Source organism: Paramacrobiotus metropolitanus, unplaced genomic scaffold, assembly GCF_019649055.1.
Source record: "Paramacrobiotus metropolitanus isolate TYO unplaced genomic scaffold, Prichtersi_v1.0 Parri_scaffold0000150, whole genome shotgun sequence".
NCBI lineage: Eukaryota > Metazoa > Tardigrada > Eutardigrada > Parachela > Macrobiotidae > Paramacrobiotus > Paramacrobiotus metropolitanus.
The window spans coordinates 55,895-69,640 of record NW_026570370.1 but is presented as its reverse complement, the minus strand read 5'-3'; the positions used below and the strand labels follow the sequence as shown (position 1 = coordinate 69,640).

The 13,746-nt window shown below is 42.7% G+C and overlaps 1 protein-coding gene across 1 annotated transcript; it reads left to right on the top strand.

The window, feature by feature from the left end:
* The first annotated feature begins 4,750 nt into the window (after nucleotides 1-4,750).
* On the top strand, nucleotides 4,751-7,135 carry LOC129599601 (uncharacterized). Its single transcript, XM_055497886.1, has 3 exons — nucleotides 4,751-5,480; nucleotides 5,690-6,501; nucleotides 6,637-7,135. The coding sequence occupies exons 1-2, from the start codon at nucleotides 4,782-4,784 to the stop codon at nucleotides 6,245-6,247; spliced, it is 1,257 nt and encodes a 418-aa protein (XP_055353861.1). The 5' UTR covers nucleotides 4,751-4,781; the 3' UTR covers nucleotides 6,248-6,501; nucleotides 6,637-7,135.
* Nucleotides 7,136-13,746: the final 6,611 nt, after the last annotated feature.

Here is a 13,746-nt window from a genome sequence, read left to right as displayed (position 1 = left end):
ACATGACGTAGGATATGACCACACGTTCGGGTGATGGCCTCCGATGCGGCGTAGTTGATTACTACCAACTGCTCACAGACGGTCAGGAACTGTGAGATCAAGCCGCACTGGAATTCGCCGTTGAAGCTACGGCTGCCGATTGCCAGCAACGCCGTCTGCGATCGCTCGATGATGTCCCGTCCGTTCGTCACCACGATCAGTGGCAGGCGGATGCCCTTGGTCTGCAGGATGGTTACGACGACGCACAGTCTTGTGTCCAGATCGAGCGCGGGATGATCATGTTGACCGCTCTCGGTTAGCGCCAGCGACCGCGTATTCCGCGAAACCCGGCCATCCAGCATGGTCACCAGTCGGCCCGCGAGAAAAGCTGTGTCTTCAGCGGGGAACCGCGGCGCATTCGGTCGTCGGGTGCACCATGTGCAGAAATCGAACAGGATGAGCCGATAGGCAACGTATTTTTGCATGATTTGTCTCCAGACGACGCACACTCTTGTAAACACAAGCACGCAAGTCAGTGACCAAATTTAAAGTGCTGAAGGCGGCTCTATCAAATATGCACCAATGCGCGCAGTTTCCTAATTAATAATATTATCGGTTATAATACACCGTAAAATCGTAAACTTTTGAGTCTTATTTTTCTTCTGCTCATATTCTCGCTTAGAAACTTGATTATCTAATCATACAAAGCCTATGACTTAATGTCTTATCGGCTCGCTTGAAACTGGCTGTCCACATCCATACAGCGCAATATACTGATTATGATCGGATGCGCAATTTCTCTGATGGACATTTCCGCATTTGCTGCAGCAACAATGAGCGTCGTGTATTGACAATAGCCATGTAACAACAGTTGCACGCCTTTGGACGCCAATAGTCTATTATCTATTAGTAATAGATACTGAAATCTAAGCATGCATTGTCTTCTCTCGGATTAAATGACAAAATGCATAATTCAAAGCAACCGCAGAGTTTCCTTTAATAATCGCTAAGCAGAGTATGACAGTGCTTGAGAGAGGCCGTGGCGGCATGCGCCTTTCCCAATTAAATCCTGATTTTCGGTACCAATCCAAAAAGTCTGGCCAAAAACACCCTGCGTTTATTCAAAAAGTGCGGAGATTTAGCGATGATAAGTACGAATATTATGTTTAGGAGAAACGCTACGGCTTTTTCAAATACATTACTCGTTCCTTTTAACCCCACGGTAAGGCAGAGATTTTGTTAATTTTCTAAAGTTTAAATTTAAACTGTGAAGTAGTGTGCCCGCGTCTGCAACTTTTTGTTAATTTGTGGCTTGTGCCGAAGAAATCTACGTATGATGGTGATTTGTGACATGAGCAGAATTCACAATATATTTCTCAAAAATAAGCCTTTACGTTTCTATTACACCAACCGTCAACTAGCGCATCATTTAGCGTTGCCGTGATCCCTATCGTCCCCTGCGCCAAGGTTTCTTGGAGATAATTTCTCAAGGCTTCATTAAAAAGAGCGTGGGACCATCGCCTGCTTAGTCCGCTTGCATCCCCCTGTATTTCCCCGTAAACAATCGTGGCCGTAACCAGTCCCACTCGTATAAATATTCGACAACCCACGTCTTCAGAACGAGCGCTGCGTGCCGAGCGCCCGTGGATCTTGGTACAGGCGACCCCCATCTCATCAGCCACAGCGGGTCTACGGAATGGACAATGTGCAGCGTTCACCACGCTATGATCCCGTTGTGAATGTAAAAAGCATTCACAGGCCAAAAACCGCGGTAGAAAAGCCAGGACTGACAACAAACGAGCTTCGGGGAAGCCGATAACGGATTTTTTGTACAAGAACCCGCTGGACCGTCGGAAAAAGCTTTCACAATCGCCAAGAGCCGGCAGCTCCTGGACGAACTGATGCCGGTGAACAATGTGTTGGCCGGCTGGCGAAGCAGGATTGTCATCAGTCAGACGGACGATGTAGAACAGGGAAATCTCATCACGGAGAAGCTTGCCGGGCCGAATAACCATCGGCTCGCCAACGGTGCGGCGTAGTGCCACCAACGAGTCCACCGGTATAGGCGGTGATGCGACATGATGCGGCCAGAGATGGCGTGAGTGGATCCATTGGGCGCTAATCATGCTGGCATCAAAGTCGATGAAGAACATGTCGCCGTCAATATCCTGAACATATCCCAGCCACCATTGGCCGTTGTCCCGCTGCACTAGTACCGTGTTCCCGTAGTTCAGTTCGCGCGATCCATAGAATAACTGGCGATAGTAAAGGTCTGTTCCGTCCATGATATACTTCTAATAGCAAAAACTTGAAAATAGCTGATCTGTTTGACGAGAGTTCGCGAATTATTAATTTTGCGTTTGTCGAGTGGCAGATAAAAACGGTACCGAAGCGCTATAACAATGATGACATCAAGATTCAGGAAGAACATAGGCGGCCAGAGAAATTTGAAAAAAACTTACCAGGAAGTAATCGTAATTGGTAGCAGCAGCGAATTCCATCTAGTAAACGAAAATCAAAAATGGAACTAACAGCAAGAAAATCGGAAACGCAAACTTACAAAATCGGCAAAATGTTGACAGCTGTGCCGTAGACTACAGAAAAGACAACTACTACACGTGTCATGTTGTTACATGTCCAGTGCTGCTTATGGCATACTGTACACCAGGGCAGCGAATCTATGTAGCGACAATTATAATTTATTGGGTAAATGCTGTCAGTACATATAGAAAAAGGGCGCAACCGCGTAATGCTACTAACAAAGGGGTTTTAACCTTTAATAAGTATCAAATACAAGCACGCACTTAGTACTAAGACAATAAGAAAGTTTATAATAAAAACACTTCCTTGTTTGCCACTTTTGCCATCCCATCAGGCACTCTTTCTCCTGAAGAACTGCCTGTCTGTCCCTAAACTGATGCACATTTTACGAACGGTCCACTCAGTTTCTGAAGCAGAGAATCAGTGTTGCTTTAATGCGAGGTAACGCTGCTTGTGTTCAGGAAACGTTTTGTATTGGTAAGAGAGTGGACGAAGTGTATTATGTGATGAAATGATGAACTGCGTATTTTTGCTTTTAACCTATGTTAATGTGAATAACCCAAAGAAATAATACTCCCTCAATGCTGTCCTGGTCAGTTATTGCACCCATCACACATCACACATATCGCGTTTCCTCTCTGTATTCGAATGGATAGCCGCTGCCTAAAAAACTCTTTCGCCCGTTTTTGGGCTGTGGCAGTTGCTATGCCATTTCCAATCTTATCCGCTACTTAAAATATTTCAAATTCAATCGTTCAAAAACACCAAAATCGTTAGCGCGGTCCGAGATTTTATTGCGAAAATTTAGAGGACTTGCCTTAAGTTGCCAAGCGCGGCACAAAACCGAAACCGTGACAGCCCAAGTGGTCACGGGACATTTCGTCGCGTGGGGGATTTCGCCACAAGTTTCTCGTCGCACCGGTTAATTTGTTTTGGACAACTCGTTTCGCAGCTGTTTCGTTGTTTGGCATTTGGACGCACGACTTTCGGGAGTCGAACAATTATCGCCTGGTTTACGACAACGATCAGCCACAAACAAGTTGTCCTTAGAGACGAAATGTTCGTAGAACCAAATGGCCCGCGACGACATGTCGCGCAGCTAAAGAAACTCGCTTTGCTTTGTTATTAAGCAGGCTGGTGGTAAACAACCGGGAAAAATTCGGATGAACAAATATAGCCGGCATTACTGCACGAAAAAAGGCGCATGGTTAGTCAATTTTTGTATACATTTTTATTTTGTACAGTCTATATTCATATGTAATATACGGCTTTTTTGTTCCATTTTTTCAATAAAATTATTTATTCATTTTGGTTATTCTTATTTTAATTTTTAATTAATTTTTATTTAACTGTGCTGATATCCGCAATATTGCGATATGATATCAGTACCAATGATTCTGGGCTCTTATGGTAACAACTTAATAAACGTACTGCTTTCCTGAAAGTCTTGTACAGACCACAAAAGGAACAATAAAACATTTCTGCGGCAATTTAGTTTTCTTGACCATTTACCAACCCAAAAGAATCGTCAGAAGTACGCTAGGACTGGAACGAACAAGCACCAGAACCGAACATGAATTTTTTCTAACTCTTCCATCTGATAATAAGAGATGCCAGCGAAAAATATACGTAACTGTCAAAAAAATTGCCACGGGCTCTAGAAATGGCTCTTTCTGCCGCGCAAATTTTCAATCGTACCGGCCAATATTGCGTTAAGTAGGCGTTCTCAGTTCTGTGAATAATTAATAATAACTGCAAGTCTGCAATATCTGAGAGTCAGTTTTTAATGTTGATAATAAATTTCTTGCCTTATTACCACAACCACTTAGATCCTAAACAGCGAAAAATCAGCGCATCCGGAGTATACGAATATTTATACTTCACATAGCTATCCATTCCATGAGCCGCCAGGTAAAATTTTGCTAAATCTATATTTCTTAAATTAGATTTCTTTGACTTCTTGGCTTAAATATACGTATTTCCGAACCTTTCTTTGTCTTCTAATCTGCTGAGTAACCAAGAGTGGACTGCAGAATTGCGATTAGCATTACGAAACAACGGAACGAGACCAGTCGTGTAAACAACTTGCTAATTTAAAGAGAACAATAGCATGAACTTTAGAACGAAGAGATAAAACACGTTTGCGGATAACCGGTGGCGCTCGATAAGCTTACAGCATTAGGCACACTACTGACACGAGTAAAGGCAATATCTGGTATTTTCGGCACCGCATTACAATTTATACCGCTAACATAGCTAGAATGCACTTTTACGAAGTATGGTCACTGTGGTGGAAACCGTCCAAACGATCGCTAGACATCTGGAACGCCGTGAACGTGGAAGTGGACGGATTGCTGCAACTGGGCCACGTTGTCGGTCTGGATACGACAGGAAATCTACCACGCCTTACAATTGATTTCGGATGCACGACGCAGCACTCTGTGCTAGTGGAATACGGAAAAGTGTTCGACTTCTCGGACTCGTCACCAGTGATCAAAACCAGGAAAAGGGAGTTCTGCTGCGTTCCGGCGGGAGACGAATATGAGGATGTGCAAGTGCTGCTGCGCCATCAACCGGATCATCCTTGGAAATGGTATCCCGCGAAGCTCCTGGTATTGGAATTCGAGTATTTGCAAGAATACGCTCTGGTTGAGGTCCTGTTAGAGGGACAGCGCGTGCGCGAGCTGATCCCAGTACAACAGATACGCGCGCCTTCTTCGAGAGAAGATCTCCAGCGACGGATGGTTCGACCGATTGATTTTGTCATCCGGTCGTGCAATGTGCCTCAAGGATACTGGACGACCACTGAGCTGGTTCGAGATTTGTTCCGTGAGAAACTCGAAGAGTGGCGCCGAAAGAGAGCACATGGAGGAGAAGGTTTGCGCATCTTGTCTGTTCTCAGTCAAACGATCACTTACCTGCAACGCGGTGGTGAATCCCCGGTGTCAGATGTAGACGCTGTAAGTTGGTGCCTCTGCAAAGACACTTTTTCCCAAAGCGTCAATAACTTCGATGCAGGTTTATGGCACAAGCTATCTGCGAGACGCTGAATTCTAAAACAAGAAATGCGTAAATAAAATGTACAAATCGTAAATACCGGTAATTTCGTTATTAGTTGTCAGATTCTTGCTGAAATACCCGGCATACACTGATGTTTCCGATCGCGTAGGTCAGTTTGTTGAAGGAAGCTGAACGATTTGCTGGCTTCCAAAAACCAAAAACTGTAGAAGTTGAGGAAGAGGCCAAACGAAAAAAGCCTCTCTGCACCATTGAACTGAGTACATTAGCGTTGCCGCCGGTGCTTCTAGCGGAGGTTTCCAAAACACTGGACACCGTCGAGCGGCAGCGATGTCGACGTGTCAGTCATTTGTGGAATGAGATTCTGACTTCGGACGAACTGTGCAAAGAAGTTTTCCTGTCAATGAAGGACGGACGGTACGGAAAGTTGCCATGCGACTACGCTACTTTCGCTTGTGTCTTTAAATACGTCACACCAGCCATGCGAACCATCTGCATTCGGGACGCGGATGACAACTGCGAATGCGGATTCGAGCATGAAAACACCACGGTCACGGGCGAATTAATCAAGTATACTAAGAAGGTTTCGAATGCCTCCAACATCCGCATTGACCGGTTGGTAATGCACACGCGATCCATCTCCATTTCGCAGCACAATTATTCGGTGTGGGATTACTTCCCAGCAACCACAAAGTGTATTCCAGACTAATGTCCTGCTGTGACCGGCTAATTTGGAATGATTTCTCGCTGACTTATTCCACCTCGGTAGATGATGTTCCTGAAATGAAGTTTCGCATTCCATTGGCGGTTTTTCAACTTGAAAGTTTTGATGCGGTGAACATTCCTGATATCTTCGAGAAACATTTGCAATGGGAAATACCGGCTAATGTGGATACGCTGGCGCAGTTGTCGGCAGACCTGACTGAAGATAAACGCGAGGATTTCTACTTGGAAGTATCTGACGTAAGTACTAAACAATTCCCTCTGTATTGTGCTGACTGGCAGTCAGAAGTCTTTTGCAGTATTAATTTTGCACACCGATTATTATTGCAAAATTTATTCTGTTACAAACTGGTAAAATTTTTGAGTTTCTTGTAGATTCTAGAAATATTCCAGAAGGAAGATCCGCGCTCATCCGCGCAGTATTCAGACCGCGAATGGAACGTGGGCGAACTGGGCGATTTGGATGTGCGAAAGTTCAGTAAAATCTGCCAGTTTGTACTCTGTAATCGAGTAAAGAGTTACCGCGATTTATTTTCTGTAACCAGTCACCGCGCCGAAGAAATGCAAGATGAAACTCCACAAGACACTGATTTAGGAAGCCATTTATCTTTCTAGCTGAGGCACTGAAAACTGAACATTAAGCGGAAAGGCCAGCTAGAATTAACCGCATCCTTTTGCTGGTTTGTTACTCTGCTGCTCTGACGACTAGTGCGTAAATTGGGAGTAAGTTAGATACTTCATAGAATTCTGCTGAATCAGGAGCGTAAACCGTGCACAATGACCGGTTTGTTTTATAACATAACATTTAATGTTTGCTAGAAGCTAGAAATTATGAAGAATGACAAATGTGAACGCTTGATATGTGATGGTCAAGGCGCTACGACGCTACCATAACTAAATGTTACGCTACCATAACTATAACATGTTACCGTAACCGTCTTAGTTTCGGTCACGGTAAGGGCTACCGTAACTATTGTTAACGGATTGCCGTCACCCTTGCTGTTGAAACTGAAAGCGTAGCCAAAGGCAACGCCGAACTGCGGACCAAGCCAGCGCAGAGTAGCGAGCGGAGCAGCAAGTAAATTCAAAGGGTTCGATTTTTCATTCTTCCAAAAGATTTTTTACGGTGTAGTTCAGACGTTCCATTATCGCGATGATACAGAAGCGAATAACCGTTTCTACGGAAATCGAAGGCGGAGCCGAAGGCGACGCCGAGCTGCGGCGTGAGCAAGCGCAGCGCAGCGAGCGGAGCAACAAAGTAAAACTCAAAGGATTATTATATCTTTTCTTCGGAAATGGTTTTGTTTACGGTTCAATTTAAACGTTTACTTTAATGATGATACTGTACATTAGCGAGTAACTGTTTCTAAGAAAATCAAAGCGGAGCCAGAAGCGACTCGAGCTGCGGCGAGAGTAAGCGCAGCGAAGCGAGCAAAGCAGCAAATAGAACGGAACGACTTTTATTTTTTAGTTTTCTTTCAGCTATTGTTTTAAAAAAAATTACCATAACCTAAACACTGCAACGAATATCGTAACCGTGAAGATACAGTTATCGCTGTTACCGATTAAAACACGATAACGTCTGGGTGTGCTGGAAAAAGCCTTTTCCGGTTACGAAGATCTCATTTTCCGAACTGTAATGGAATTAACCGACGATGACGATGGTGCCGAGTTGACCGGCCGACAACGCAAACAAAAGATATGCAGCAAGAGTCTGGATTGCGATGGGCGTGAATCGGACTAAGCGGACAGTGGTTTAAAGGAAATTTGCAAAACGACCTCCAAGCATCTGCTTTGGAAGAGCTTTCGAATGGCCATAAGAAAAAGAAATATATAAAGATTATTTTGAATGGAAAGTGGAATGGAAGCATTTTCAGCTGGTTTTGGATCTGCTGAAAGAGAAGCCGATTTGCTTCTCAAGTCTGTACCAAATGTTACGAACCTAAATTAGCTCCTGTGATAAACTGCGTCAAATTCATAAAATATCGTTTTATGCTACTTCTGTCCGATAAAAATCTGCAGCGCAATACGGGCTCATTCCAAAGGATGCCCAAAGCATACTCCCGGCGTCACGGTGGTGACTGGTGATACCTCCCGATTCAATTACATTCAAAATATGCAGGATGGCTATGTTCAACGAGAGCCAGGAACAGCAGCACGAATGCTGTGTCTGTAATGATGCGGTGTGCAGCGATGGGAAAAGATTGGCCTTGTATCTGCACTCACGTTATCTGCCGAACTTGTCACAAAATGATAGAAAAGGAAGCTTCGAGCTATCATAGGCAGCAAACGCAGTTTCGGAAAGTCGCCACACAAAACACGAAGTTGTAAAGGCCGACGGCGTGCACCGCAAACCTTTGCCAGAAAAATTGCATTTAGATACGTTGAGTTTGAAAAGTGCTCCACAGAAAATGGAAGCAGTGGTGCACAAGATTTTCAGCCTAAACAGTGTTGATCTACGGAAAAATTCTCGGTTATTCGGTTATTCTGATTAACGGAAAGCCTGGATGATTACACGACGATCGTGATTCGCAACGAGGACACGGTTCTGTATGTCAAGGACTAAAAAGGCCTTCCCGTTGCTTTAGAGGATTTGCGAAATGGGCGAATCAAGATTCTTCTTATGTCCATTTCGTTGGGCGGCAAGGGTCTGACCATTACTGGGACGACGTATTTGTTCTTCTTCGAACCAGCTATGAATGATGCAGTAAAATTGTAAACAATTCCGAAAATGTTTCAGTAAATACAGCACTCGTACATCAGTAAGACAACACGGGGGTGCGCTACGGGATCCACAGTAACGCGATTGAGTTGTGATTGGCTTTCTGATGATAATGTCTCCATTGCTACTCTTTTCGACTCGCCAAATTTATTATATAACCCTACAAAATTTTCATCAGCTATGCAAAACAATTTTTGGAAGATTGAGAACAGTAACCCCATATATGTAGCGTATGCATTTTATTTTCGTAGTACGCACTGTGAAAGGTCAAGTGTATCAGGTGCAGTGCATTTCTTGAGAGCTAATCTGTATGTCAAGGGTTAAGTTTTTGTATGTAACGGTATGTAGTGCTGCATTATAATATGGAAAATAAAATAAAATTACAGCGTCTTACAGCGCTCCTAACTTGACTAATGACTGCCAACTCAACTTTGTAATTTATTAGTTTGACGTATGTGTTTACGTACCAAAACTGTAGTGATGTACGAGAATGTCTTTTCTTGGACACAGTGTAGCCTTAATCTGAACTTGGCAAATCTGGCGAATACGTGCGATTCATGCGGTGCGAATACTGGAACAGTAGTTTAGACACTCATAATTATAATTCTGTGACATTAGCGCACGTACTGGATATAACTACTGCCAAAACTGCTGTAAAACAATTAAAATACAATTACAATACAAAAGTCTTCTATTGATACAATTACTGCCCTTCGCAATAATTTAAGAACGTATTAGTGAATTCGAAATATACATGAAGATAAAACAATTAGCAATTTTACCTCATCATTAATCAAATTGGATTGAAACTAGCAGCCTTGAAAATGAAAAACATAAAACTAACTTAGGAGCGGTATGCATTTCTGCCGCACTTACAAAACGTAAAGTATATGTGTACACGGGATACCTCGACACCTTGAATGCTCTGTGCAATCTAGCGATTTACCTAAACGAAATGTCGTACTGCTAATAAAAATTTTGAAGCCTGGGTTCATAGTGCATTACGTTTTTAGCAGGGCTAAGACAATCTGCTTTATGCTGTCCTTTAGAAAATCGCATGCCCCTGTTTGTTAACCGTCAGTGTTTCGCGAATGATGCACGCCGGATCACTGGCACTGAGCGCTCGGAATAGAACTGAACTTCAAGTTTCTGAATAAATAACCATCAACCTTTCCTTAGGCATCAACCGTGAACTTGTGCAGATCTTCTGTAGTAAAGCGTTGCAAACGTTGGATAGCACACTGCAGATATTCAAGTTGACTGCTACGCAACTGCTGGTTACGCAACTATCCACGGCTGGTTGTTTGCGGTGAGCCTTTAAGACACCTTGTGGACAGTGGAGATCTACATTTTGGAAAATGGTTGCGCTCCGAGCACCGAAGGACTTACAAACGTTTTCGTACGGCACGCCGATCAATTATTCTTACGGTTTTAGTTCCAGAAGATTTTATGTACAAACCGACGAAACTAATAACGTAGACACGTTCCATCCTTACACAGTAAGAAAAAAACGAATTACTGGAGGCAAACAACTTAGGCAACATAATACGAAACGGAATCGCCATGCGCTAATAAAGAAGGCTCAACACCTGCGCTTAAAAACGATATGTTATTGCTTCATTTATCGGTGAACGTGCGCATTGTACCCCCGACCGGCTGCTTTTCCTCTTCTACACATTCTGCCAGGTAGGCATTGCGCCGCAATATCATTCGATATAGAAAAAAGATTTGTCTTGCCTTGTTCATGGCGTTCAGCTGTTTTCGGAATTTCGCCAGCCATGCAAACGTTTGTTCAGCTGCCATCGTGTTCCGCTTTTCCGCCTCTGGATAGGTTGAGTAGTATTTATCTGGGTGGTAATCCTTACTGCATTTTGGATCTTTGTGGTTTTGTATGTGCAATCCGTCGATAATTTTGCTGACCCGCAACCACATCTCATCAAATGGTTTCGGCAACGGCAGTCGTTCACAAGCCGCCTTCAGCCGGTTTAGCTGGCAGATATTGTCGTAACAAACAAATACGAGGGTTACTCGGAAAGTAATGATAATCAGTATCAGTTAATAATCATAAAATTATGCACTGATTTTTTAAAAACTGTAGCATTCATAACTAGATCATAGGGCAATGGCCGTGGCCATACCGCCTAAGGTTGGCGGCTAGCAAGGCTCTGAACATGGCTGGGTAGCGCTGATTTTTCACTGATCACTGAAAGCGTTGCCTTAATTACTGGCCAGTTTTCATGATATTATTTTGAAAAATTGATTTGCAGAGAGAAGTGTAGAATTTTTCATGCTGTATTGCCTGTTCTGTCGCCTTAATAAGGACCATTCTTTGCTGATGTTGCCAGTTGGTTCCAGCGAACTCCCACCGAGCACTCCGTTTTGACAACGGTGCTCAAATTTTGGAATATTTTTTTGAGTTTCCACTTTCGAAAAGTAATCATAGTCAAAACCCTGATCGAGAAGGATCCTTTTCCGACCCCGAAGCAATAGCAGAGGTCTAATCATTATGGAAGGAAAGGTGTCGAGTGTGCTGCAGCTGCTTACTGATAACGCAGAAGAAAATGGTTTCTGGCACGGTATCATCCGTGTGGTGCAATATCGCGAAAATCCACAGATAAGCACCCCGTCCCTGATTTATTTTTTTCTCGGCCTGGAGTAAAATTATCGTTCCATTATTTTTCTTAGTTTACCTTAGTCCTTTATCTGTTCCAAATATTTCCTGGCTTGAAAAAAATTGTTGCGGGGCAAAAGTTTGAAATTATGAATAACTGGAAGAAAATATCAGTACACCGATCTCTAAGATACCGCCTAATTTCTTTTCGAAAACGTTTGATGAGTGGCTGTTTAGCTGTTTGCGTTGTATAGAGATTAAGGGACATTGTTTTGAGAAAATACGAGGAAAGCGCTGATGCAATAAAAAATCGTGCGATAGTTATCATTACTTTCCGAGTAACCCTCGTATATTCTCCCAGTCGTCAGGTGGCACATCTTGCAGTAACTGATATAATCCACTGATCAAAAACAGGAAGACTTGTCCAAGGCTTTCTGCCCTAATGGAACAAATTATCAAAATAATGAAAAACGGACGTACGTCCCTCCGAAACACAAGCTTCCAATCAGAAATTATCTGTTTACAGTAAAATCTCTTTATAAAATACAGGCACGGTTCCATCCTTTCGTATGTTATACCGGGGTGTATTTCATAAAGGGAAACGCCCCCAAGGGGCGCTGCTATAATTTGGGGTAGGGGGGCATCGCAGTACATGTATTTTGAAAATGTAGCATTAAGGCAGTAGCTAGAATCTGAAGTACATTACAGATTTGAATTACATAAATGTTCATTAAAAAATATAAATTTCGTTTGGAGTTCATCATTATGACTTAGTACGCATGATTAGTGCCTGAAGACTGGTAAAGTAAGGATATTCTGTTAGAGATATACTTCTGGATATAGTAATTACCATTTACACAAACAAAGTTAATGTTGGTTGCTCCATATTAAGTCAGGATGTTAGGATAACATCAGATTGCATCTGACTACTTCTGTGCAACTGTATTTAACCGGAGCTGAATGTTGTTCAAAGGTTCTCTACACTGGTTAACCCACATTCGGTTCCGCGGCAAGTGTAGGTAAGACTTATAAAGAGGTGAATGTTATAAAAAGAATCTCCCCTAAGTATAACTTGCGAGCCAATTCGATTCCTTACAGGTTGAATGTTATAGAGAAGTGTATTTAATAAAAAAGTATATGTAACGAGAGGTTGTACTGTAGATATTTCTGCATGATTCCATGCTACCATAGTGAAAACTTGAAAATATATATAGGCTGAAAGGGAGTTTATTCGAACTTAGATAAATCACATTAACCCTTATTTAAAAAAGCTCCCCTCGCGAAATGGTGTTTTGTTTATTTAGCGGGGTAGCAGTTACTTAATCATTACTGTACATTTGCATGGAACAAAGCTGTGTTATGTCATGCCAGTACTAAATAAAAGGCATTAGCGCAACACGGCTACTTCCGGTGCTAGGTCATGAGAAGGCAAGCCAGCCATCTGCACAATGCTTTATGGCTCGAAGGCTCCATTGGTTGCCATGTTAAGCGATTTTAAAATTTAAAAATTTAGAATGAGAAGGCTATAGCTTAAAAGAAAGAGAAAAAATTTTTAAAAATTTCCATGTATAATTTGTGTGCAATTCAAGTCGATTACATGTTGTAAAAAAGTTTCAAATTGTGTGCAATTAGCACATAACGTTCGCGCGGTCTGGACCGACCGTTGCATCGACTTTGAACGGTAACTCGGCTTACTTTCGAGATGTTCTAAAAAATCTCACTTATCTTTTATTAATAAAGACGTTTGCATAACAAAACTTGAAATTTTGTTTCTCTTTCTTTTGAGCTAAAACTCGGTGATTCCACAGCATGGAAAGTGAAATGCGTTCACCATAACAGTCTTATGTCCTACGGGCCTTAAAGCGCTGCGCTAGCGGGCTGCTTCCCTTACTGTGACGTCGCCAACGGCGAGCGTAACGCCTTCTCTTTAGTACCGCCATGGTTATGTACACCTATGCGGTAATCGCATGCTCTCTCCTTCAAGCACCTTCGTGCTGGAAATAACTGCTCTAGATGATTAAGATCACACAAACCTATCTTTTCTTCAGACACAAGAATCATCACTCTCAGGTGCAGCAGAATCGGCTACATTTTTACGCTGCGCTCATGCCATTTTTGTGCGGAAATTTTTATTGAGATTTTTGTCATTTAC

Excerpts from the sequence above, each read along its gene's own strand:
- LOC129599601 (XM_055497886.1), top strand. The coding sequence starts at position 4,782 with ATGCACTTTTACGAAGTATGGTCACTGTGGTGGAAACCGTCCAAACGA. Across the intron at positions 5,481-5,689 it reads CGGTGTCAGATGTAGACGCT|GTCAGTTTGTTGAAGGAAGC; the intron begins GTAAGTTGGTGC and ends CCGATCGCGTAG.